This window comes from Oncorhynchus keta, chromosome 17 (genome assembly GCF_023373465.1).
Source record: "Oncorhynchus keta strain PuntledgeMale-10-30-2019 chromosome 17, Oket_V2, whole genome shotgun sequence".
NCBI lineage: Eukaryota > Metazoa > Chordata > Actinopteri > Salmoniformes > Salmonidae > Oncorhynchus > Oncorhynchus keta.
The window spans coordinates 31170864-31197932 of record NC_068437.1 but is presented as its reverse complement, the minus strand read 5'-3'; the positions used below and the strand labels follow the sequence as shown (position 1 = coordinate 31197932).

Below are 27069 nucleotides of genomic sequence, written 5' to 3'. Positions count from 1 at the left end.
TTAATGAGTCAAGGTAAGAATCTTCAAAAGCAAACTTAGAGAGTAGGATGGGATGATGGGGAAACCTGCCATGGCCAAGCAAAACATAGTGATATAGAGACCCCTTGTGGTAGACCACGGACTTTTTCATTTCCAAAACACTGCTGACGACATTCAAATGCGCCAACTGTGTCTCGGTAATCACATGATTTTTTTGTTTTTTTTGTGTAGTGTAGCAAACTCTCGCAGCTATTATCTCAACGATACAGAGAATATTACATAACATTGGAGAATAAGTGAACACGTAGAGCAATTTATTTAAATCGTTAGGCCTCGACCTTGAACACTTTTTTAAAGCGAAGTAGCTTTAAACGTTAGATAGCTAACGTTAAGCACTTTTCCTTTTCATGACTAACTTCTGCTTGTTGCAACAGTCAGTCAGAATGGGCCATTTTCTATCTCTCACCACCTTACTGTACCTGCTTGTTACGAGCTGCTCGGGCTCCCCTCCCTCGAATTTCATCCTCCTGTTCGCGGACGACCTGGGGTTCGGCGACCTAGGATGCTACGGCCATCCAACCTCGCTCACCCCCAACCTGGACCGATTGGCGGCCGACGGACTGAGATTCACTGACTTCTACTGCACCAGTCCCGTCTGCAGCCCCTCCAGGTAGTAACTAACTAGCAACATATTGCAGTAACAATAGCTAATAACCTTATCAAAATCAGGAGGCTGTGGGATATATATGAGGAACAACTCTACAGTTTAGGGCTGAGTGAGGTGGGCAATGAAAAAAAAAATCTAAATATTGGTCACGTGCACAGGATACAGCAGGGATACTCACCTACTATTTGACAAGGTCCAGTGACACATTTCCAAGGTGGCAAAAGGCCGGATCGATATCGTACTTTATCTGCGCTGTGATACAGCGTAGTAACAATCATAGTCGTCTACGACTTAGGAAACATGTTGTTATATAAAATGTACATAAAATTACACTTAAATGTGAATGAAATACAACTTATTTCGAATGTATGTGCAATATTTCATCAACTTTGCGCAAGATGAAAAGTGGTTGCATATTTATCTATTGCAAAAGGTTCACTGTGAACCATTGTACATGGGCCTTGAATAAAATTAAATAAAATCAAGTGCATCTTTTCTGGAGAACAAAAGAGTTTAACCTAAATAATCATCTGAATGCTCGGAACTTCACTGTGGGCCATGCAATAATTAAGCAATAAAGCACTTCTGCGAGACACAATGCGGATTGCCCGGATACAGCCCTTAGCCGTGGTATATTGGCCATATACCACAAACCTCTGAGGTGCCTTATTGTCAGTATAATCTGTAATTAAAGGTGTAAAAATTAGAGGTCGACTGTTTTATGATTTTTCAACACCGATAACGATTATTGGAGGACCAAAAAAAGCAGACTATTTATTTATATATTTGTAATGATGACAATTGCAACAACATTGAATGAACACTTATTTTAACTTAATATAATACATCAATAAAATCAATTTAGTCTCAAATAAATAATGAAACTGTGTTGGAAAGGAGAGTAAAAGTGTAATATGTGCCATGTAAAAAAAAAAGCTAACGTTTAAGTTCCTTGCTCAGAACATGAGAACATATGAAAGCTGGTAGTTCCTTTTAACATGAGTCTTCAATATTCCCAGTTAAGAAGTTTTAGGTTGTAGTTATTATAGGATTATTTCTCTCTATACCATTTGTATTTCATATACCTTTGACTATTGGATGTTCTTATAGGCACAATAGTATTGCCAGCCTAATCTTGGGTGTTGATAGGCTTGAAGTCATAAACAGCGCAATGCTTGAAGCACAGCGAAGAGCTGCTGGCAAACACAGGAAAGTGCTGCCTACCACCGCTCAGTCAGACTGCTCTATCAAATATCAAATCATAGACTTAATAATAATATAATAAACACACAAAAATACGAGCCTTAGGTCATTAATATGGTCAAATCCAGAAACTATCATTTCAAAAACAAAACATTTATTATTTCAGTGAAATACGGAACCGTTCTGTATTTTATCGAACGGGCGGCAACCCTAAGTCTAAATATTGCTGTTAAATTGCACAACCTTCTATTTTATGTCATAATTATGTAAAATTCTGGCAAATTAATTAGTATTTTTTAGGAAGAAATGGTCTTCACACAGTTCGCATGCATATACCCTGACTCTGCTTGCGCAGATCGCAAGAGAAGTGACACAATTTCCCTAGAACCTCTTGGGGCTAGGGGGCAAAATTTTCACTTTTGGATAAATAGCGTGCCCAATTTCAACTTCCTGCTACTCATGCCAAGAATATAAGATATGCATATTATTCATAGATTTGGATAGAAAATACTGAAGTTTCTAAAACTGTTTGAATCATGTATATGAGTATAACAGAACTTATGTAGCAGGCAAAACCCAAACTGTTCAGAATATATCTATTTTTTGCCTCTCTCTGTTCACTGTCTTGTCATTGCCAAGGGGTATTTCTTAGGAACCTGTTTTCAGTTCCTACCGCTTCCACTGGATGTCACCAGTCTTTGGAATTTGGTTCAGGTTATTCCTTTGCAATGAAGAAGTAGGCCAACCAGGAACTGGGTACACTGTTGAGAGTTGCGCAAGATGTGAAAAGTGGCGCTGGTTTGTTTTCATTCCTGTATTGAACACAGATTGCCCCGTCTACAATTTGATCGATTATTAACGTTTTAAAAAACTAAAGTTGTATTACAAAAGTAGTTTGAAATATTTTGGCAAAGTTTATAGGCAACTTTTGAAATATTTTGTAGTGACGTTGCGTTTTTTGTAAGCTGCTTTATTCTGGATCAAAAACGCTTTATAAATGGACATTTTGGATATATATGGACGGAATTAATCGAACAAAGGGACTAATTGTGATGTTTATGGGACATATTGGAGTGCCAACAAAAGAAGCTTGTCAAAGGTAATGCATGTTTTATATTCAGCGCTTTGTGTAGCGCCCGCAGGGTTGAAATATGCTAACCCCTTTGTTTACTGCTAGTGCTATCATCAGATAATAGCTTCTTATGCTTTCGCGGAAAAGTATTTTAAAAATCTGACATGTTGGCTGGATTCACAACGAGTGTAGCTTTAATTGAGTATCTTACATGTGTGATTTAATGAAAGTTTGAATTTTATAGTATTTTATTTGAATCCGGCGCTCTGCATTTTCCCTGGCAATTGACCAGTTGAGACATTTGCATCCCGCCTATCCCTAACTAGTTTTAAAATAATGTTAGCAGGCAATATTAACTAAATACGCAGTTTTAAAAAAATGTACTTGTGTATTGATTTTATTAAGAAAGGCATTGATGTTTATGCTTAGTTCCACATTGGTGCAACGACAGTGCTTTTTTTGCTAATGCGCTTGTTAAATCGTCAACTATTTGGCGAAGTAGGCTGTGATTTGATGATAAATTAACAGGCACCGCATTGATTATATGCAACGCAGGACGAGCTAGATAAACTAGTAATATCATCAACCATGTGTAGTTAACTAGTGATTATGTTAAGATTGATTGTTTTTTGTAAGATAAGTTTAATGCTAGCTAGCAACCTACCTTGGCTCATTGCTGCACTCGCGTAACAGGTGGTCAGCCTGCCACCAGTCTCCTCGTGGAGTGCAATGTAATCGGCCATAATCGGCATCCAAAAATGCAGATTACAGATTGTTATGAAAACATGAAATCGGCTCTAATTAATCGACCATGCCGATTAATCGGTCGACCTCTAGGAAATAATACATGTTTGTTTATACCCATGGTATACGGTCTGATATAGCATGGCTGTCAGCCAATCAGCATTCAGGGCTTAAACCACCAAGTTTATAATCACATATATATGTCACTCTGGGCATTGCCCTGCATTAATGAGATAAATTATACTTTCTGGTCAGGATGTATAGTGCAAGTTTATTGAGAACAGGGACATCAATTGCAGGCACCATCTTTCCCGAGAAAGTGACAGGGTCACAATCACCAGCCTGCTCCTTCAAAGCCACATCTTCTTGCAGATTAGTCAACCCCATTTGCAGTGATGCAACACCTACCCATCTGAAGATTTTTTTTTAGCTTCTTTGTGACCAAGAAGGGTTTCTGGATTAGCAGCAGCAGTTCAAATAAAATAAAATCAAATCAAATTGTATTTGTCACATACACATGGTTAGCAGATGTTAATGCGAGTGTAGCGAAAGGCTTGTGCTTCTAGTTCCGACAATGCAGTGATAACCAACAAGTAATCTAACTAACAATTCCAAAACTACTGTCTTATACACAGTGTAAGGGGATAAAGAATATGTACATAAGGATATATGAATGAGTGATGGTACAGGGAAGCATACAGTAGATGGTATCGAGTACAGTATATACATATGAGATGAGTATGTAGACAAAGTAAACAAAGTGGCATAGTTAAAGTGGCTAGTGATACATGTATTACATAAGGATGCAGTCGATGATATAGAGTACAGTATATACGTATGCATATGAGATGAATAATGTAGGGTAAGTAACATTCTATAAGGTAGCATTGTTTAAAGTGGCTAGTGATATATTTACATAATTTCCCATCAATTCCCATTATTAAAGTGGCTGGAGTTGGGTCAGTGTCAATGACAGTGTGTTGGCAGCAGCCACTCAATGTTAGTGGTGGCTGTTTAACAGTCTGATGGCCTTGAGATAGAAGCTGTTTTTCAGTCTCTCGGTCCCAGCTTTGATGCACCTGTACTGACCTCGCCTTCTGGATGATAGCGGGGTGAACAGGCAGTGGCTCGGGTGGTTGATGTCCTTGATGATCTTTATGGCCTTCCTGTGACATCGGGTGGTGTAGGTGTCCTGGAGGGCAGGTAGTTTGCCCCCGGTGATGCGTTGTGCAGACCTCACTACCCTCTGGAGAGCCTTACGGTTGAGGGCGGAGCAGTTGCCGTACCAGGCGGTGATACAGCCCGCCAGGATGCTCTCGATTGTGCATCTGTAGAAGTTTGTGAGTGCTTTTGGTGACAAGCCGAATTTCTTCAGCCTCCTGAGGTTGAAGAGGCGCTACTGCGCCTTCTTCACGACGCTGTCAGTGTGAGTGGACCAATTCAGTTTGTCTGTGATGTGTATGCCGGGGAACTTAAAACTTGCTACCCTCTCCACTACTGTTCCATCGATGTGGATAGGGGGTGTTCCTCTGCTGTTTCCTGAAGTCCACAATCATCTCCTTAGTTTTGTTGACGTTGAGTGTGAGGTTATTTTCCTGACACCACACTCCGAGGGCCCTCACCTCCTCTCTGTAGGCCGTCTCGTCGTTGTTGGTAATCAAGCCTACCACTGTTGTGTCGTCCGCAAACTTGATGATTGAGTTGGAGGCGTGCGTGGCCACGCAGGCGTGGGTTAACAGGGAGTACAGGAGAGGGCTCAGAACGCACCCTTGTGGGGCCCCGTGTTGAGGATCAGCGGGGAGGAGATGTTGTTGCCTACCCTCACCACCTGGGGAGGCCCGTGAGGAAGTCCAGTACCCAGTTGCACAGGGCGGGGTCGAGACCCAGGGTCTCGAGCTTGATGACGAGCTTGGAGGGTACTATGGTGTTGAATGCCGAGCTGTAGTCGATGAACAGCATTCTCACATAGGTATTCCTCTTGTCCAGGTGGGTTAGGGCAGTGTGCAGTGTGGTTGAGATTGCGTCGTCTGTGGACCTATTTGGGCGGTAAGCAAATTGGAGTGGGTCTAGGGTGTCAGGTAGGGTGGAGGTGATATGGACCTTGACTAGTCTCTCAAAGCACTTCATGATGACGGAAGTGAGTGCTACGGGGCGGTAGTCGTTTAGCTCAGTTACCTTAGCTTTCTTGGGAACAGGAACAATGGTGGCCCTCTTGAAGCATGTGGGAACAGCAGACTGGTATAGGGATTGATTGAATATGTCCGTGTTCTCTTCCAACAGCAAAGTCATCAAAGTGAGCCTTAAAGTTATCCATCAATTTCTGGATGAAATCATTCTTGAAAAGCTCAAATTTCATTTGGAAAGCTCAGACTGCTGTTATCATATCACACACAGTTTTGTCCCGTCCCTGCAGCTTAACATTAAGGTGTGATGTAATGTCTGTCAAAAATGCCACTGTTTCCATCTTCTCATCTTCCAAAAACTCAGGAAACTTAGTTGCCATATCACACTTTTGCTCTGATAAGAAATCTTTAATTTATTCCTGAATGGCTCAAAAGCGTTCAAAAACACTGCCTTTGCTGAGCCATCTGATATTGTTGTGCAGTAGTAAGTCATCAACTGGCATTGGTCTCTGTCAGAATGGCGGTGTTGTAGGGATGAAGTTGTTCTCAAAAAGTTGATCAGTTTCATCATTGTTGTCATGACCTCAGAATACTCTTTTCTCAGACTGGCACACAGGACAGATTGATGGATGATGCAGTGATATGATGTCAGGTCAGGGTTGTCCTCTTTCAAATGTGCACCAGTCACCTCCCTCTTCCTATCATGGCTGGAGCTCCATCTGTGCTGATGGAGACCCCTGACTTCAGATCTATCCCCCTTCTTGTCAGCATCCCTTTGATGGCCTCATGTATATCCTCTCACCATGTTGGTGCTTCTAGATGTGTTAAGCCCAACAGCTCCTCAAGAATTCTTTCTTAGTTTCGTTATAAAATCTGACACACCCGAAGCTGGGCATTATCAGTATTATCCGTTGATTCATCCACAGCTAATGAAATGCATGGTGCATTCTCAATGGCCTCATCAATTTGTGAAGGTACATCGTCAGCTAATATTTCAGTTGTCCTCATTGATGTGGGATCTGTTTGATCTTTTCCCTGAGCTCATCTTTTTGTTTACCTTCAAGCAAGGTGTCAAAAACTTCACACATGCATTATTTTACCATCTCAGTGTCTGAAAATGTTTTTTTTGTTTTCCCAAAAACCCAGGCTATCCTCAGTGAACACTCCATTGCACGTTGTTGGGCTATCAGGGAATTGACAAGGATGGAACTGTCATATTGGTGGAACTCTCATATTGGGATGTGAGTTGGTTCATCTTGATTGTTCTCACCTCCATGTTCAGGGTCTATGTCTAATCGAATTGACTATGCCTGGTGTTATAATGGTGCTTAACATGGGCACTTTTCACGAGAGCTACGGACTCGCTGCATATCAGGCACATTGGTTTTGTGCTAGTTGCGGGGAGAATGAACACATACTGTTCCATCCACTCGTCAAGCCATATTAACTAATTTCTGGTAACTAAGCTCCTATCTGTGATATTTACAGTTGAACTGCGGTCAAAACTTTGTTTCTTTCTGACTGCTTGTCTCAGGGTTCCACAGAGGATATTTGGATTAATGTGATTTGGTAGGATGCAACCTTTTGTATTTGCATATAGCGCGTGAGAAAGAGAGTTTGTTAGTTAAGGTAGATTTTTTAAAAGCTGTCTAAACTTACGTATTGACTTTTTTCTATAACAAAATGCGATGTTGCCCGGATTGACCCTTCTCTGGGTCTGCACCCGGACCGCAGTCCGCCAGTTGAGTTTTGCTGGGATACAGGGTGTGAAAGGTACAGTGAAATGCTTACTTTCAAGCTATCCTCAACAGTGCAATATGCATTTATCACCCAACAAGTAGTAAGAAAAACATTTGTAAAGTTTGAAATTATATACACATAATAATTAGCCTAAAAAGACTTGGCATGGTCCCTCGGATCCTCAAAAGGTTATACAGCTGAACCATTGAGACTGGCTGCATCACAGCTTGGTATGGCAATTGCACTACCCTTGAATGCCAGCGCTACAAATAGTGGTGCAGACAGCCCAGTACATCACTGGGGCCGACACCCTGCCATCCATGACCTCTATCAGGTGGTGTCAAGGGAAAGAATCCAGCCATCCAAGCCATAGACTGTTCACTCTGCTACCATCCGGCAAATGGTACCGGAACATCAGCTCTCGAACCAACAGGCCCCAAGACTAGAGGTTGACCGATTAATTGGAATGGCCGATTAACTAGGGCTGATTTCATGTTTTCATAACAATCGGAAATCGGTATTTTTCAACACCGATTTGGCCGATTTTATTTATTTATTTAAAAAATATATATTTATGTTTTAGGCAAGTCAGTTAAGAACACATTCTTATTTTCAATGACTGCCTAGGAATGGTCAGGGAACTAACTGCCTTGTTCAGGGGAAGAACGACAGATTTTTACCTTGTCAGCTCGGGGATTCAATCTTGCAACCTTACAGTTAACTAGTCCAACACTCTAACCACCTACCTTACATTGCACTCCACGAGGAGCCTGCCTGTTACACGAATGCAGTAAGAAGCCAAGGTAAGTTGCTAGCTAACATTAAACTTATCTTATAAAAACAATCAATCAATCATAATCACTAGTTAACTACACGTGATTGATGATTTTACTAGTTTATCTAGCGTGTCCTGCGTTACAAATGATCGATGCGGTGCGCATTCACGAAAAAGGACTGTAGTTGCTCCAACGTGTACATAACCATAAACATCAATGCCTTTCTTAAAATCAAGCAACAAGTATTTATTTTTAAACCTGCATATTTAGTTAATATTGCCTGCTAACATGGATTTATTTTAACTAGGGAAATGGTGTCACTTCTCTTGCAACAGAGTCCGGGTATATGCAGCAGTTTGGGCCACCTGGCTCGTTGCGAACAAAGACAGCCAACTTCGCCAAACAGGAGATGATTTTAAAAAAGTGCATTTGCGAAAAAAGCACAATCGTTGATCGACTGTACCTAACCATAAACATCAATGCCTTTCTTAAAATCAATACACAGAAGTATATATTTTTTAACCTGCATATTTAGCTAAAAGAAATCCAGGTTAGCAGGCAGGTGAAATTGTGTCACTTCTCTTGCGTTCATTGCACGCAGAGTCAGGGTATATGCAACAGTTTGGGCCGCCTGGCTCGTTGCGAACTAATTTGCCAGAATTTTACTTAATTGTTTTATTTATTTTTTATTTTTTCACCTTTATTTAACCAGGTAGGCAAGTTGAGAACAAGTTCTCATTTACAATTGCGACCTGGCCAAGATAAAGCAAAGCAGTTCGACACATACAACGACACAGAGTTACATATGGAGTAAAACAAACATACAGTCAATAATACAGTATAAACAAGTCTATATACGATGTGAGCAAATTAGGTGAGATAAGGGAGGTAAAGGCAAAAAAAGGCCATGGTGGCAAGTAAATACAAAATGGCAAGTAAAACACTGGAATGGTAGATTTGCAATGGAAGAATGTGCAAAGTAGAAGTAAAAATAATGGGGTGCAAAGGAGCAAAATAAATCAATTAAATACAGTAGGGAAAGAGGTAGTTGTTTGGGCTAAATTATAGGTGGACTATGTACAGTTGCAGTAATCTGTGAGCTGCTCTGACAGTTGGTGCTTAAAGCTAGTGAGGGAGATAAGTGTTTCCAGTTTCAGAGATTTTTGTAGTTCGTTCCAGTCATTGGCAGCAGAGAACTGGAAGGAGAGGCAGCCAAAGAAAGAATTGGTTTTGGGGTTGACTAGAGAGATATACCTGCTGGAGCGTGTGCTACAGGTGGGAGATGCTATGGTGACCAGCGAGCTGAGATAAGGGGGGACTTTACCTAGCAGGGTCTTGTAGATGACATGGAGCCAGTGAGTTTGGCGACGAGTATGAAGCGAATTATGACATAACATTGAAGGTTGTGCAGCAATAACAGCAATATTTAGACTTATGGATGGCACCCGTTAGATAAAATACGTAACGGTTCTGTATTTCACTAAAATAATAAATGTTTTGTTTTTGAGATGATAGTTTCCGCATTCGAACATATTAATGACCTAAGGCTTGTATTTCTGTGTGCTATTATGTTATAATTAAGTCTGTGATTTGATAGAGCAGTCTGACTGAGCGATGGTAGGCACCAGCAGGCTCGTAAGCATTCTTTCAAATAGCACTTTTGTGCGTTTTGCCAGCAGCTCTTCGCAATGCTTCAAGCATCGCACTGTTCATGACTTCAAACCTATCAACTTCCGAGATTAGGCTGGTCTAACCGATGTGAAATGGCTAGCTAGTTAGCGGGGTGCGCGCTAATAGCTTTTCAAACGTCACTCGCTCTGAGACTTGGAGTAGTTGTTCCCCTTACTCTGCATGGGTAACGCTGCTTCGAGGGTGTCTGTTGTCAATGTGTTCCTGGTTCGAGCCCAGGAAGGAGCGAGGAGAGGTACGGAAGCTATACTGTTACACTGGCAATACTAAAGTGCCTATAAGAAAATCCAATAGTCAAATTATATGAAATACAAATGGCATAGAGAGAAATAGTCCTATAATTCCTATAATAACTACAACCTAAAACTTCTTACCTATGAATATTGAAGACTCATGTTGAAAGGAACCACCAGCTTTCATATGTTCTCATGTTCTGAGCAAGGAACTTAAACTTTAGCTTTCTTACATGGCACATATTGCACTTTTACTTTCTTCTCCAACACTTTGTTTTTGCATTATTTAAACCAAATTGAACATGTTTCATTATTTATTTGAGGCTAAATTGATTGTATTGATGTATTATAATAAGTTAAAATAAGTGTTAATTCAGTATTGTTGTAATTGTCATTATTACAAATACATTTTTTAAAAATCGGCCTATTAATCGGTATCGGCTTTTTTGGGGTCCTCCAATAATCGGTATCGACGTTGAAAAATCATAATCGGTCGACCTCTACCTGAGACAGCTTCTACCCCCAAGCCATAAGACTGCTAAATAGTAAATGAATGGTACCCAAACTATCTGTACTGTGACTCTATCTTGCACTGACCCTACGCACACTCACGAGACTTAAATGCACACCATATATTCACTCACACACTACACTGTCACTCACACACAAAACCCTCACACATTCTCATACACTACACTACATTTGGAAAAAGTCAAGGGGTCTGAATACTTTCCAAAGGCACTGTATACACACACACACACACACACACACACACACACACACACACACACAACACACACACGCATACCTACACAACAGAAACACACATACATGCACCCTCATACGCACACCCTTTTACACTCCTCATTGGTTGCTGCTACATTGTTCTTTATTTTACTTTTATTATTATCTCTCCGTATGCCTAGTCACATTATTCTGCCTTCATGTACTTATCTATCTCAAATACCTTGTTCCTCTGCACATTGATCTTAGAGAGACAGTCTGTGAGAACTGGTTAGAACCTGTTCTTATTTTGACTATTCTTCTAAGGGAATGGAGCCAATTACCCCTTATCTCTTTTGTAAGCGTACCATCTTTGTGTGGTAAACAGCTCTTTGTGTAGATGAAGTGTAAATAACGATTTAGCTTTATCCTGAGAGGGATAAATGGCTTGAATAAAACTCTTATAAACTGGAAAATGAGCTTTGCCTGATCCTTGGAACAAGTTTTTCCTTGTTTGCAGGCTTTTTAGCCAACCCGGCTCAAACACACATTTTTTTACGATGTGAAGTGTTTGAGCACAGCTGGAGCAAACTCCTGCATATCAAGTAGCTCTCCTGGACTCTCTGGGAAGAGGATTGGTCACCCTGCAACATTAGTTACAACCAAATACTTGTCTTTGTAAAATTATTCTCTCATTCAATGAACCAGGGATCAAATGGCTACGGTAGCTAACTAAGATGTTTAAGGTTAAAATATTAAGTGTTCACAGGAGATCTTGACAGCATAGGAGTTACTTGTCAATTGGGCTATTGTAATCATTTGTTTTGTGACTTTGTCAGAATTGCATAGCCAGTATTGAATAGAGGAGAATCCTGGCCAATTTTGAGCGCTTTAGAGACAGTTTTATGGAGCATTTGTTTCATCAACTGCGTGTTTGCGGTTATACACGAGTGCTAGTGGAGTTATTTTAGGACACCCCCCCCGGCCAAATCCTCCCCTAACCCAGACGACGCTGGGCCAATTGTGCGCCGTCCGATGGTGATACAGCCCGTGATCAAAACCGGGTCTGTAGTGATGCAGTGACTTAGACCGCTGAGCCACTCGGGAGGCCCCTAAAATGTATTTTAAAAGATGAGACTATAATAAATACCGCTTTTATGCCATTCAAGCAAGCCAAACACCCGTTAGTCCAAATGTGCTTTTCAGATATCCATATCATAAAACTCATGTCAACATTTATGATCCCTATGTTTGATGTACAGTTACAAGATGGCATGGCTTTATACCCTGGGTTGTCCTGAACAGAATTAGCCTATGTTTTTTGTATTGCCGCAGACCACTCATCTAAATACACTCATGACTCCATTCTATACGCACCAAAATTACAATCTGCTTCTCTGAATTGCCTTGTAAAAGCATAACGCTAAGATCATATTCAAAAAATTATAATATGCCCACCTGACCCAGATTGCGATTTATAATGGACCGTTTTTGGAGTGCTTAAAGAACTACTGTAATTGTGTGAAGGTGGGGCTGTGTTCCAAACAAACACACTACAGGTGTGCTTGCTCTAGTTCCTCAACAGCACAGCTAGGAGGGCTCTTAAGAGCACTGTTCTTGTTAGAATCTTCTTTGTCATAAAAGTGCACTGAAATTACTTATGAACTGTGCACACTTTGGAGAGGTGTGTTTGGCAACTTGAAAACACCAGTTAGACCTTTCACTCAAACCCCTTGTCATTGTTTTGTTTTGTCCCAAGTTGTCCAAGAATATTACATATACAGAATGTATCAAGAGTATTTTCAGATTTCGTTATCAACAAATGCAGTGAAAAGTACAGTAAATGTAAAATGCACATAAAATCAACAGTGTAATGTTTGGATTCAGTCTTGTATCATGCGAACAGTTGTCCTCAGCTTTTAGTCTAATAATTTTTCCATAATCTCAAAACTGTTCCCTTTTAATTGCTACCATGGTTATGCATATGCTTTCCATATTTCTTCTGTAAGAAACGTTTCAATGTATACCTATCCTATCCATAGCACAACATCTATTTTGTGTTCATCAACCACTTGTATCAATGTTTTAAATAAATTAAATGATGATTGTCTTTCCACATCAGGGCATCTTTGCTGACAGGGCGCTACCAGACCCGGTCAGGGGTGTACCCGGGGGTGTTCTACCCTGGTTCCCGCGGGGGTCTACCGCTGAACGAGACCACCATAGCGGAGATGCTAAAGCCCCTGGGCTACGCCACGGCAGCCATGGGGAAATGGCACCTGGGCGTGGGGGAGAACGGGATGTACCTGCCCACCCAACAGGGCTTTGACCAATACCTGGGGGTCCCCTACTCCCATGACATGGTCAGTGTGTTCACTGGTAGTTGTTAATTTATTGGGTAAATGGTAGTTACTACACTGAACAAAAATATAAATATAACATGTAAAGTGTTGGTCCCATGTTTCATGATCTGAAAAATCTCAGAAATGTTCCAAACTAACAAAAAGCTTATTTCTCTCTTGTGCACAAATTTGTTTACATCCCTGAGCATTTTTCTTTTGCGAAGAGAATCCATCCACCTGACAGGTGTTGCATATCAAGAAGCTAATTAAATAACATGATCATTAGACAGATGCACCTTGTGCTGGGAACAATAAAATGCCACTCTAAAATGGGCAGTTTTGTCAGACAACACAATTCCACATACAGTGGGGAGAACAAGTATTTGATACACTGCCGATTTTGCAGGTTTTCCTACTTACAAAGCATGTAGATGTCTGTCATTTTTTATCATAGGTACACTTCAACTGAGAGACGGAATCTAAAACAAAAATCCAGAAAATCACATTGTATGATTTTTAAGTAATTCATTTGCATTTTATTGCATGACATAAGTATTTGATACATCAGAAAAGCAGAACTTAATATTTGGTACAGAAACCTTTGTTTGCAATTACAGAGATCATATGTTTCCTGTAGTTCTTGGCCAGGTTTGCACACACTGCAGCAGGGATTTTGGCCCACTCCTCCATATAGACCTTCAGGTTTCGGGGCTGTCGCTGGGCAAATTCAAATAGCAACCTATCAAATGCAATTGTGTTCGTTGTCCGTAGCTTATACCATAACCCCACCTCCACATTCCATAGGCCATAATCAACAGCCTGATCAACTCTATGCGAAGGAGATTTGTCACGCTGCATGAGGCAAATGGTGGTCACACCAGATATCTGTGACCAACAGACGCATATATGTATTGCACCCTCGACAACCACTGTGATTATTATTATTTGATTCTGCTGGTCATATATGAACGTTTGAACATCTTGGCCATGTTCTGTTATCATCTCCACCCGGCACAACCAGAAGAGGACTGGCCACTCCTCATAGCCTGGTTCCTCTCTAGGTTTCTTCCTAGGTTCTGGCCTTTCTAGGGAGTTTTTCCTAGCCACCATACTTCTACGCCTGCATTGCTTATAAAATCATCATTGGGCGTCATTGTAAATAAGAATTTGTTCTTAACTGACTTAGTTAAATAAAGGTACAATTTAATTTTTTTAAATTCTGACCAGTCACAACCTTCTTGGATCTGCAAAACCCCATCCTTGCTCATTATTCAGTACTACACAAATTATTTACTAGCTAACTAAATAATAACACACAATACACATACACCCTTTACATGAGACACTGGTCCCTAGTGGACTGACAAAATATGACAGCTTGTTTGTTACAACATAGATGGAGAGGGTGGAAGAGCGAGAGAGAGAAAAAAAAGCACACTTATTGTCGAGACATTTCAGAATTATCTCACAGTTAATCATATTTGTGCACGAACTGCCGCCCGTTTGGAATAAGAAATCATGAATGTATTTACGTGAGTTTTATTTCTGTCGGAACAGCCCTTCTTTGGAAGGTTGTTGGCATTCCAGCTGTATGGCTCTGATTGTCCGAAAGGAGTCTCCCATTTCCAGTCTTCTACTGTTCACTCTGAAAGATAACCAGCCATGTCGGCAGTTCCCATTGGTGATGAGCGTAGTAGGATAGTCTCACTTAGATTCAATTTTCTCGATATCTGACTTAAGACAGCTAATCAGCTGTACCAGTGATTGTCTGAGGTGAGCTTCTCGCTTCTTCCTCGCGTTGGTATTCAGGATTTGGACCACGATGTACATGAGCTGCAGCTCTTCGTCTCTCTGGTCTAAAGGAAGGTGAGTTTATTCCTTCACCTTGTGTTGAAGTTTAGAGTTGCAACCATTTAAAACATGTAGCTCTTGTCTCATGTTTCCTACTCTAATGTTGATTTTGTTGGCAATGCTTTTTATGCACTCTCATCAAAGGGGACGGCTCCGTCCGTCTGACAAGCTCGCTGACCTCACTCAGGGTGTGGCTACTTAATGTGCAAAAACATTACAACACATTCCTATCTTAACAGAAATAAAACATTTCATATTGGATGAAAACATTACAGATAAAGGGGCTATACTTTCCAAGTTATAGTATTTGGTCCATACAGTTTTTAATAACATTACACAATGAAAAACAATTTAACATCAGTTTTCTACATCTCCCCACTGACCATTTCCCATAACGTTACGTTAGAAATATTGTTCCATTATTCACTTTTTGGACGTTAGAGTTTTGGGCCGGCAAAAGTCTATCACGACAAAGACATTCCTGTGATTGATACTCAAGGGTAGATTGTTCTCTCCTGCTTAAATTTACGACCGGGTGTGGAGGTGTCAACACCCCACAGTTCCCTCCTCCCCCCCCTTTGCGTTTGGGTGACGGTCTGGTTATCAACCATTGCCAAGCTGATCTGACACTTTGTGATTCTCACAGGACGTTCATGACACTTGGTACCCCTGTATTTGGGGAGTTTCTCCAATTCTTCTCAAGCTCTGTCAGGTTGGATGGGGAGCGTTGCTTCAAAGCTATTTTCAGGTCTCTCCAGAGATTTGATCAGGTTCAAGTCCAGGCTCTGGCTGGGCAACTAAAGGACATTTGGAGACTTGTTCCGAAGCCACTCCTGTGTTATCCTGGCTGTGTGCTTAGGGTCGTTGTCTTGTCTGAGGTCCTGAGTGCTCTGGAGTTGGTTTTCATCAAGGATCTCTCTGTACTTTGCTCTGTTCATCTTTCCCTCGATCCTGACTGGTCTCCCAGTCCCTGCCACTGAAAAACATCCCCACAGAATGATGCTGCCACCACCATGCATCACCGTAGGGATGGTGCCAGGTTTCCTCCAGATGTGACCCTTGGCAATTAGGCCAAAGAGTTCAATCATGGTTTCATCAGACCAGAGAATCTTATTTCTCATGGTATGAGAGTCTTTTGGTGCCTTTTGGCAAACTCCAAGCGAGCTGTCGTATGCCTTTTACTGCGGAGTGTCTTCCGTCTGGCCACACTATCATAAACACCTGATTGGTGGAGTGCTGCAGAGATCAAATCTTATTTGACACTTGCGCCGAATACATGTGTAGACCTTACAGTGAAATGCCTACTTACAGGCCCTTAACCAACAATGCAGTTTTAAGAAAAATAATTGTTAATTAAAAAATATAAAATAAAAGTAACAAATACTTCAACAGCAGCAGTAAAATATGCTATGTACAGGGGTTACCGGTTAGTTGAGGTAATATGTACATGTAGGTAGAATTAAAGTTACTTTGCATAGATAATAAACAGAGAGTAGCAGCAGTGTAAAAGAGGGGTCTGGGTAGCCCTTTGATTCGCTGTTCAGGAGTCTTATGACTTGGGGGTAGAAGCTGTGTACATCTTATGGATAGGGTGCAGCATTTTCACGTTTGGATGAAAAGCGTGCCCAGAGTAAACTGCCTCCAACTCAGTCCTAGATGCTAATATATGCATATTACTAGTAGTATTGGATAGAAAACACTGAAGTTTCTAAAACTGTTTGAATGATGTCTGTGAGTATAACAAAAACCTGAGAAAAAATCCAACCAGGAAGTGGGAAATCTGAGGTTTGGAGATTTTAAACACCGCCCCTATTGAATATACAGTGGGATATGGGTCATCTTGCACTTCCTAAGGCTTCCACTAGATGTCAACAGTCTTTAGAACATTGTTTCAGGCTTCTACTGTGAAGGGGGGCTGAATGAGAGGGGAATGAGTCAGAGGTCTGACAGCAAGCCTCGGTCTCGTGACATGCCGTCATGAGAAAGTTACCTCTCGTTCCATTGCTTTTCTACAGACAAATGGATTCTCCGGTTGGGACATTATTGAACATTTATGATAAAAACATCCTAAAGATTGATTCTATACATCGTTTGATTTGTTTCTTCGACCAGTAATATAACTTTTGGGAATTTTCGTCCAACATTTCCGCTAGACTTGCCCGTGCCTCGTGAGTTTCGATTTGTTTATTAAACTCTCTAACAAAAGGACGAATTTGGACATAAATGATGGAACAAATCAAACATTTATTGTGGAACTGGGATTCCTGGGAGTGCATTCTGACAAAAATCATCAAAGGTAAGTGAATATTTATAATGCTATTTCTGACTTATGTTGACTCCAACATGGCGGCTATATTCTTGGGTTGTGTATGTCGTCTGAGCGACTTTCTCAGATTATTGCATGGTTTGCTTTTTCCGTAAAGTTAAAAACAAATCTGACACAGCGGTTGCATTAACTTCATATGGCTGCAGGAGCAGTATTGAGTAGCTTGGATGAAAAGGTGCCCATTGTAAACGGCCAGCTCCTCAGTCTCAGTTGCTAATATATGCATATTATTATTAGTATTGGATAGAAAACTCTAAAGTTTCCAAAACTGTCAAAATATTGTATGTGAGTATAACAGAACTGATATTGCAGGCGAAACCCTGAGGGATATCAAAACAGGAAGTGGCCTCTATTTTGAAAACCATGTTCCATAGCCTCCCTTTGCTGGATTTAAAGAGATATGAACCAGATTCCTTTTCCTATTGCTTCCTCAAGGTGTCAACAGTCTTCAGACATAGTTTCAGGCTTTTATTTTGAAAAATAAAATCGTGTCAAGTGGTCACATGAGTTTTGCTTGCGCAACAGAATTTGGACAGCCATCGTTTTCCCCTCTCTTACTGTGAAAGACATTTGCGGTTGATATATTATCAATTATATATTTTAAAAACAACCTGAGGATTGATTATAGATTGAGGATTTTAAATGTTTTAAATTAATTAATACATTTTAGGATAAGGCTGTAAAAGTCAAGGGGTCTGAATGCTTTCCTCAAGCACTGTATATTGTCAGTGTCTCTGTATTCATTGCCACAGCTAAGGGAGAGAAATGACATTGACACTTTTGCATTAGCTTGCTCTCTTTCTCAATCTTGCTCTTATCCTCTTCTCCCTCTCTGCCTCCCCCTTTTGTTTGTATCTCTCTTAACTCTCCTTGTCACTTTCTTTCCCAGGGACCCTGTCAGAATCTGACATGTTTCCCTCCAGATGTTAAATGCTTCGGAAACTGTGACGTCGGCGTGGTAACCATCCCACTAATGCACAATGATGTCATAAAGCAGCAGCCTGTGGACTTCCTGGATCTGGAGAGGGCTTACAGTGACTTTGCCACAGACTTCATCACCCAGTCTACCAGGAAGAAACAACCCTTCTTCCTCTACTACCCCTCCCATGTAATCATCTCTTCTTCCTCTACTACCCCTCCCATGTAATCATCTCTTCTTCCTCTACTACCCCTCCCATGTAATCATCTCTTCTTCCTCTACTACCCCTCCCATGTAATCATCTCTTCTTCCTCTACTACCCCTCCCATGTAATCATCTCTTCTTCCTCTACTACCCCTCCCATGTAATCATCTCTTCTTCCTCTACTACCCCTCCCATGTAATCATCTCTTCTTCCTCTACTACCCCTCTCATGTAATCATCTCTTCTTCCTCTACTACCCCTCCCATGTAATCATCTCTTCTTCCTCTACTACCCCTCCCATGTAATCATCTCTTCTTCCTCTACTACCCCTCCCATGTAATCATCTCTTCTTCCTCTACTACCCCTCCCATGTAATCATCTCTTCTTTCTCTACTACCCCTCCCATGTAATCATCTCTTCTTCCTCTACTACCCCTCTCAAGTAATCATCTCTTCTTTCTCTACTACCCCTCTCATGTAATCATCTCTTCTTCCTCTACTACCCCTCCCATGTAATCATCTCTTCTTCCTCTACTACCCCTCCCATGTAATCATCTCTTCTTCCTCTACTACCCCTCCCATGTAATCATCTCTTCTTCCTCTACTACCCCTCCCATGTAATCATCTCTTCTTCCTCTACTACCCCTCTCATGTAATCATCTCTTCTTCCTCTACTACCCCTCCCATGTAATCATCTCTTCTTCCTCTACTACCCTCCCATGTAATCATCTCTTCTTTCTCTACTACCCCTCCCATGTAATCATCTCTTCTTCCTCTACTACCCCTCCCATGTAATCATCTCTTCTTCCTCTACTACCCCTCTCAAGTAATCATCTCTTCTTCCTCTACTACCCCTCTCAAGTAATCATCTCTTCTTCCTCTACTACCCCTCTCATGTAATCATCTCTTCTTCCTCTACTACCCCTCCCATGTAATCATCTCTTCTTTCTCTACTACCCCTCCCATGTAATCATCTCTTCTTCCTCTACTACCCCTCCCATGTAATCATCTCTTCTTCCTCTACTACCCCTCCCATGTAATCATCTCTTCTTTCTCTACTACCCTCCCATGTAATCATCTCTTCTTCCTCTACTACCCCTCCCATGTAATCATCTCTTCTTCCTCTACTACCCCTCCCATGTAATCATCTCTTCTTCCTCTACTACCCCTCTCAAGTAATCATCTCTTCTTCCTCTACTACCCCTCTCATGTAATCATCTCTTCTTTCTCTACTACCCCTCTCATGTAATCATCTCTTCTTCCTCTACTACCCCTCTCATGTAGTCAATTTCTTCCTCTACAACCCCTCTCATGTAGTCATCTCTTCTTCCTCTGATGTGAGAAGCTAACAATCATTTCAAGTTCAAAGGAAGTGGGTGCTCCTCCAACAACCTTCCAGGTGAACAGTCTCTTCCTCCCTTTCTGTCCTCCAGCACACCCACTACCCCCAGTATGCAGGCCCGGCAACGGCAGGGCGGTCTCGAAGGGGTCCGTTTGGTGACGCTCTGCTGGAATTTGACTCTACAGTAGGGAATCTGCTCTCAGCTCTGGAACATACTGGAGTCCTCAACAACACTCTCATACTGTTCACTGCTGATAATGGGTAGGAGCTGTGTTGGTGTGTGTGATGGTGTGTCAGTGTAGTTTACTAGCAGCGTGTATGGATATTATGTAATGGTTTAGTTGCCTACCGTATGTGTGCTTGTGTTTACTACTGGTTTTACAACAAATATGAAAGGACTAAGAGCCTTTCACATTTCAATCTTCGGTGAATCTCTCCAATCCCCCTCTCTCCCCACCCAGGCCTGAGTTGATGCGTATGTCTCGGGGGGGTAATGCTGGTCCTCTCAAGTGTGGTAAGGGCACCACCTATGAAGGGGGCATGAGAGAACCTGCCATCGCCTACTGGCCTGGGACCATCACAGCAGGTCTGTCTGGAGAGATATGTAGTCTTCAACTACAAAATACATGTATCATCACACTCATATTGGCTGAATGTTGTAGCCTTGAAGATCCCTTGTTTAATTTCAATAAAAAAATTGCCAGGCTTATCATACTGCTTACATGTGTATGGGGGTATTCACAGAGCAGGAGTTAGTTGGCATGGTCACATTTAGCCCCCTCCATTTCAACTAGATTCGGAACTACAGTGCATTCAGAAAGTATTCAGACCCCTTGACTTTTTCCACATTTTGTTATGTTACAGCCTTCTTAAAAAATATATGAAATCATTTTTCCCCTCAATGTACACACAATACCCCATAATGACAAAGCAAAAATAGGTTTTTAGAAATCTTTGCATAAAATATGACATTTATATAAGTATCAGACCCTTTATTCAGTACTTTGTTGAAGCACCTTTGGCAGTGATTACATCCTCGAGTCTTCTTGGGTATAACGCTACAAGCTTGGCTCACCTGTATTTGGGGAGTTTCTCCCTTCTCTGCAGATCCTCTCAATCTGTGCCTCGACACAATCCTGTCTCGGAGCTCTACGGACAATTCCTTCAACCTCATGGCTTGGTTTTTGCTCTGACATGCACTGTCAACTGTGGGCCTTTCCAAATTATGTCCAATCAATTGAATTTACCACAGATAGACTCCAATCAAGTTGGAGAAACATCTCAAAGATGATTAATGGAAACAGGATGAACCTGATCTCAATTTCATGTCTCTTAGCAAAGGGTCTGAAATCTGTTTTCTTTTGCCAAAATCATTATTGTCATTATTGTGTGTAGATTGCTGAGGGAAAAGTTTTTCAAATCAATTTTAGAATAAGGCTGTAACGTAACAATGTGGGAAAGTCAAGGGGTCTTAACAATACTTCCCGAAGGCACTGTACATCTAATTTGAACTATATTTTCTAGGGGTCACCCATGAGCTGGCCAGCACCCTGGACATCATGCCCACCATCGCAGGGCTGGCGGGGGCCAAACTACCAATGGTGCAGCTGGACGGAGTGGACATGACGGACATCTTGGTCAACCACGGACCGGTATGGGAGACATTATTCACTTCACTCTGAGTGTAGTTAAACGTAATTTGGGTTGAAGAATAGAAGATGGATACATTGCATAATGTGTTCTTGACTTAAACACTTGGACATTGTTATTCATACCTATTTAACTTCCTGTGTTGTAGAGTAAGAGAGAGGCCATGATGTTCTACCCTACAGACCCCAGTGAGAAGTACGGTCTGTTTGCTCTCAGGCTGGGCAAATACAAGGCTCACTTCTACACACGCGGTAAGTGTGTGTGAGAGAGTCACGCACAATGTCATACTGCAGAATAGGGTACTCCAAAGTTCATGATGTGATTGCTGTGCTCTTTTGTAATTAGCCTTAAAACAACAAGATGCATTTCTAAACACTGGCAAAGGGGCCAGCCAGAGGCTGAAATGGAACCTGGCCTAAATCCAACATTTCTATCTGAACCACCTTTCCCTCGTTGTCTGTCCCCCAGGTGCAGGCCACAGTGAGACCACCCCAGACCAGGACTGTCACATAATCTCCTTCCTGAAGCCCCATGATCCTCCCCTGCTGTTTGACTTGGAGTCTGACCCCAGTGAGAACTATCCCTTGTCTCCGCTGGGACGCCCCGACCTGCAGGCCCTGCTGCAGAGGATAGGCGTGGTCAAGAAACAGTTTGAAGCCTCCATGGTGTTTGGGGAGAGCCAGATCGGGAAAGGTAGCGACCCTGATCTTGAGCCCTGCTGCACCCCGCACTGCACCCCCAAACCTTCCTGCTGCCAGTGTGGCTGATGCACCCTCAAACCTACAGTACGGCTTGTACTATACCTTAAGTAAGACTAGTTCTAGTACCTCTATTACTGTGGATGAGGTACCCCCAAACTTAACCTCTGAAAGTGTGGAAAGACAGTTCTTTAAGCCATATCAGAGACTGTGGGAAGCAGCACCTTTTCAAACATTAGAAATGGTACATCCAGCATGGCCATTGTTCCACATGAGTGTCTGATCTACCAATTCTAATTCTATGGATGCGGGCACCCTCATGTGGACCCTGCATCCCAGTGACAACACCACCCAAAGACTGCGCCCCGGTTTCCCAAAAGCACTATGCCTCAATGACGCACTTAAATTGTGTGGTGTTTTATCTTCAGCCGTTGTAGAAAAGATGCATTGTTAAAACACTCGTAAGCCTAAGTTCCATCGCTATCGGGGAAACCGGGCTAGTTTTTACATAAGACGGTGTGTGTTATTTTTAAATACAAGATTATATTAATACATTCTCTTTCACTATAAAATAGTGTAACATCTCACACCCAGAAGAGAGGAGTGGTAGTTAAGTTCAAACATGTCTACGAACTAGACAGACCTTCATGTAAACAAATTGTACAAATCTAGGGAAATTTATTTTACAGATTACAATTTCATATAGCCTAGCTAGTCTATAACCAGGTTGTTGGTCCGAGATACATGATTGTGGCTTGGACCTAAATCATGCATTAATGTTGACATTTGAATTCCAGTGGCAGATCTGAAGTTAGGATTTCCCCCTATAAATGAACAGATTCATGAAACTGTTATTGTGACCCAGTAGCAGGTGACACAAGCACAAGAAAGAGAAAGTCAGACTCATTTGAACATCAAGCATATATTTTATTCATAAGACCAAACCCATGACAAGGCAAAGTGTATTTATTCATTTTTTTACTTTTAGATTTGTACAAGTCCTCATTTTTTAAAGATAACTTTGTATTTGTCACATACTGATGCTCTAGTTATACAGTGAAGAATCTAGTTTGTTTATGTATTGAAGTCCAAAGTTTTGATGAACTGTGAACTGGATGTTTGAGCTGCTATACAGGAATAGGGAATCTTTGGGGGTTGGTTGGTGTACTGTATCTATCAGGGAAGATAGGGATTCAACTAAGCTTTTACAGGACAGAAAAACAAAACAAACTGGTACAGGTAAGAGATGGAGCATGTCTGGAGCTCAAAGCCATGGGCTATATTGGCAAGATGCGATAGGTTCCTGTATAAAAGCAGGCTCTCTGAAAGCTGTTTTTAATTGGTTCAGCTCTACTTCTCTGCTCTATCAACAGATTGGCCAGCAATTGGATCTCAAAGGTGTCACATATGTGCCTAAAGGGGTGTTGCTAAAGCCTGTCTGTGGGGTGAATGTTAGCAAGAACCCAAAATGTCACCTTAGTGGTTGACGTAACACACTCAAATAAAACTGGTAATTTAAATTGGTTTTCATGTTTGTCATCTTTTTTGAATTTCTCTTATTTTAAATATTTAATTTCAATAACATACATAATGTAAAGGACACAGCACAATCTTTTCCACTCTTTATAGTATTTACAGGATCTAACTGACAACGATACACTCTCCCCACTGTCACTAATGATAAACTGGTCAACATGGAGGTCCCATGACTCCACCAGCAGATCAATGATGCTCTTGACTACATTATCCTTTTTTTGCTGTTTAATATTTGTTGAAGAATAAAAGCAGTAGAAGATGTGTATCTGGGTCTAGAAGCGAGCCCCTCGTCTACGCTACTGTACTCAACCTGATATTGGGGATTGCAGTAGGATGCCTATTATTTCAATTCATTCTGTGTTCTCCACTTCTCTATACTCCCATCTGTTTGATGTTGCACTGTAGTCTACAGTATGCTAATTGAACTGGAAAAAGACAACTAAAAAGTATAATGTCCTACTATAAGTAAGCAAACCATGTACTGTATATTGGCTTACCTATGACCAGAGGGAGTACATTTGGAAGGGTAATGTCTTAAGCAGAATATGAGCCATTAGACATTGTAAAATCAACTTCTAAAACTGTACTGCTCAGACCAAATAGAAAAAAATAAAGTTGAACTTAAACTCTACCCTGATCCACATCAAAGAGAAGGTGGAGGGACACACCACTCAATTCTAAGCATTATCTATCTCCTCTTTACTGTGGCCTTATTCTCAGTGTACTCATCAACTTAAACAGACCGACACACCTGTACAATAGTGTTTCCTGTGAGGGAGTAGTGTTGAACTATGGCTTCTCCTGTCCTCGACCTGATATTCAGATTGATCTCTAAACATGGTGTAGTACATCAGGACACTTCACTGTTGGATGAGATGGAAAGGAATATAACATTGTATTTACACCATTAGAAGTCCAGAAGCTAAATCATTTTTTCTTCTCGCTCTGTTCCCAAAGCGCTGACAGTTATCACCCCAGTTTCCATAGCAACCTCTTCCTGACACTCCGCTGGAGATTTGATGAGAGGAGTTCTTTCTGTTCTTTCTGATCTGACGCCAACAAATTTCAAAATGGTGGACATCAAATAAGCTAGGGGAAGGGACTACAGAAGAGAAATGTAACCAGGCATAAGCCACAGAACAAACCAGTTAAAGGATTGGTTCCCGACCCACTGTTTGATAAACACTGGGCTAAAACATCTTCCCATTTCATTTTCTTTGTCTTCCTCCTGTTTGATTATTGGTTGTGGATGCTACTTACATAGTTTATATGCATGAGGTGTCTGTATTTCTCTACTGCCTATACATATATTTACAGAACACAATGTCTCATACGGTACAGGGGTTAGCTCGGACCAAGTCAGATAACTGCTCTACTTCGCTTCAATCTCACTACCAGTCAAAGCAGTTTGTCGATATTGAACAAATATACACTACCGTTCAAAAGTTTGTAGTCACTTAGACATTTTTGAAAGAAAATGATTTTTTTTCCATAAAAAGATCAAATTGATCAGAAATACAGTGTAGACATTGTTAATGTTATAAATGGCTATTGTAGCTGGAAACAGCTGATTTTCTTATGGAATATGTACAGAGGCCCATTATCAGCAACCATCATTCCAATGGCACATTGTGTTAACTAATCCAAGTTTATCATTTTAAAAGGCTAATTGATCATTAGAAAACCTTTTTGCAATTATGTTAGCACAGCTGAAAACGGTTGTCCTGATTAAAGAAGCAATCAAACTGGCTTTAAACTAGCTGAGTATCAGCATTAGTGGGTTCGATTACAGGCTTAAAATGGCCAGAAACAAAGAACTTCCTTCCTAAACTCATCATTCTATTCTTGTTCTGAGAAATGAAGGCTATTCCATGTGAGAAATTGCCAAGAAACTGAAGATCTCGTACAACGCTGAGTACTACTCCTTTCACAGAACAGAGCAAACTGGCTCTAACCAGAATTTAAAGAGGAGTGGGAGGCCCCGGTGCACACTTGAGCAAGAGGACAAGTACATTAGTGTGTCTATTTTGAGAAACAGACTCCTCAACTGGCAGCTTCATTAAATAGTACCCGCAAAACACCAGTCTCAATGTCAACAGTGAAGAGGTGACTCCGGGATGCTGGCCTTCTAGGCAGTTTTCAGCTGGAAATGTGCTAACATTATTGCAAAAGGGTTTTCTAATCATCAATTAGCCTTATAAAATGATAAACTTGGATTAGCTAACGCAATGTGCCATTGGAACATAGGAGTGATGGTTGCTGATAATGGGCCGCTGTCCGCCTATGTAGATTCCATACAAAAAATACTCAGTTTCCAGCTACAATAGTAATTTACAACTTTAACAATGTCTACACTGTATTTCTGATCAATTTTGTTTTATTTTAATGGACAAAGAAATGTGCTTTTCTTTCAAAAACAAGTGACCCCAAGCTTTTGAACGGTAGTGTATCTGTGTGTATCGGTAGTGTATCTGACCAAATAATATGATCCAGGTCCTATTCAATGTTGAGCTGGTTTTGTGTCCTAATAGCTCTGTGTGTGCATTACCCTCCTAACCATGCATTCAAACATGTGAAATAGCAGTAGTAGGAATATAATACGTCATATGTAAAATAACAGGTGCCAAGACCCTTATTCCTATAACTGTATCATAGAAAACAAAAGGTAAAATAAACAGGCAATCCATCTAGAAGAGGGAAAATAAACAAACAAATGAATCAATAAATAAAACACATAGCATACTGTAGAACTGAAATGAACATTTCAGTTTCAGAGAGAGATATAGGGGTATTTTTTGCAATGGAGAGAAGACCCACCAGCACCCTCTGGTGATTGAAATTGATAAACATACAAGCAGCAGCAGGAAGAAGAAGAGAAGACTGTTGTCATGGCAACATTTCCTGCTTCCTGCCTGCTCTACTCCAGGTAGATGTCTTCGGTGGGGCAGGCATACTCCAGGTGCTCCTGGTAATACTCCTGGAAAGCCCGTCTAGAGAGGGAGACAGACAACAGAGGTCCTATTAAATCACCCAGCAATAATGTCTCAGCCAGACTAACATCATGGTTCTAGTCCAAGATGAGCCTCAGCTTAGTAAACATTTCTACATACCATCATTCCCCATTTTAGGCTCCTGAGTGGCGCAGCGGTCTAAGGCACTGCACCTCAGTGCTAGAGGCGTCACTACACACCATGGTTCGATTCCAGGCTGTTTCACAACCGGCCGTGATTGGGAGTCCCGTAGTGTTGCGCACA

The 27069-nt window shown here is 41.2% G+C and overlaps 2 protein-coding genes across 3 annotated transcripts in view; one reads left to right on the top strand and one right to left on the bottom strand.

The window, feature by feature from the left end:
* On the top strand, positions 1 to 23803 carry arsa (arylsulfatase A). The gene is made up of 8 exons (XM_035789572.2): positions 1 to 649; positions 13072 to 13312; positions 18358 to 18576; positions 20023 to 20192; positions 20393 to 20517; positions 21456 to 21583; positions 21730 to 21832; positions 22050 to 23803. Exons 1-8 carry the CDS (start codon positions 387 to 389, stop codon positions 22346 to 22348), a joined length of 1548 nt encoding a protein of 515 aa, XP_035645465.1. The 5' UTR covers positions 1 to 386; the 3' UTR covers positions 22349 to 23803.
* The window catches only part of mapk8ip2 (mitogen-activated protein kinase 8 interacting protein 2), a 148989-nt gene continuing 145102 nt past the window's right edge, over positions 23183 to 27069 (bottom strand). For both annotated transcript variants that reach the window (XM_035789568.2, XM_035789569.2), the window contains exon 14: positions 23183 to 26805. In XM_035789568.2, the coding sequence (XP_035645461.1) occupies positions 26733 to 26805 (73 nt within the window). In that variant the 3' untranslated portion in view covers positions 23183 to 26732. The remainder of the gene's footprint in view (positions 26806 to 27069) is intronic.

Excerpts from the sequence above, each read along its gene's own strand:
- arsa (XM_035789572.2), top strand. The coding sequence starts at position 387 with ATGACTAACTTCTGCTTGTTGCAACAGTCAGTCAGAATGGGCCATTTT. Across the intron at positions 20,193-20,392 it reads CTGTTCACTGCTGATAATGG|GCCTGAGTTGATGCGTATGT; the intron begins GTAGGAGCTGTG and ends CTCCCCACCCAG. Across the intron at positions 20,518-21,455 it reads GCCTGGGACCATCACAGCAG|GGGTCACCCATGAGCTGGCC; the intron begins GTCTGTCTGGAG and ends TATATTTTCTAG.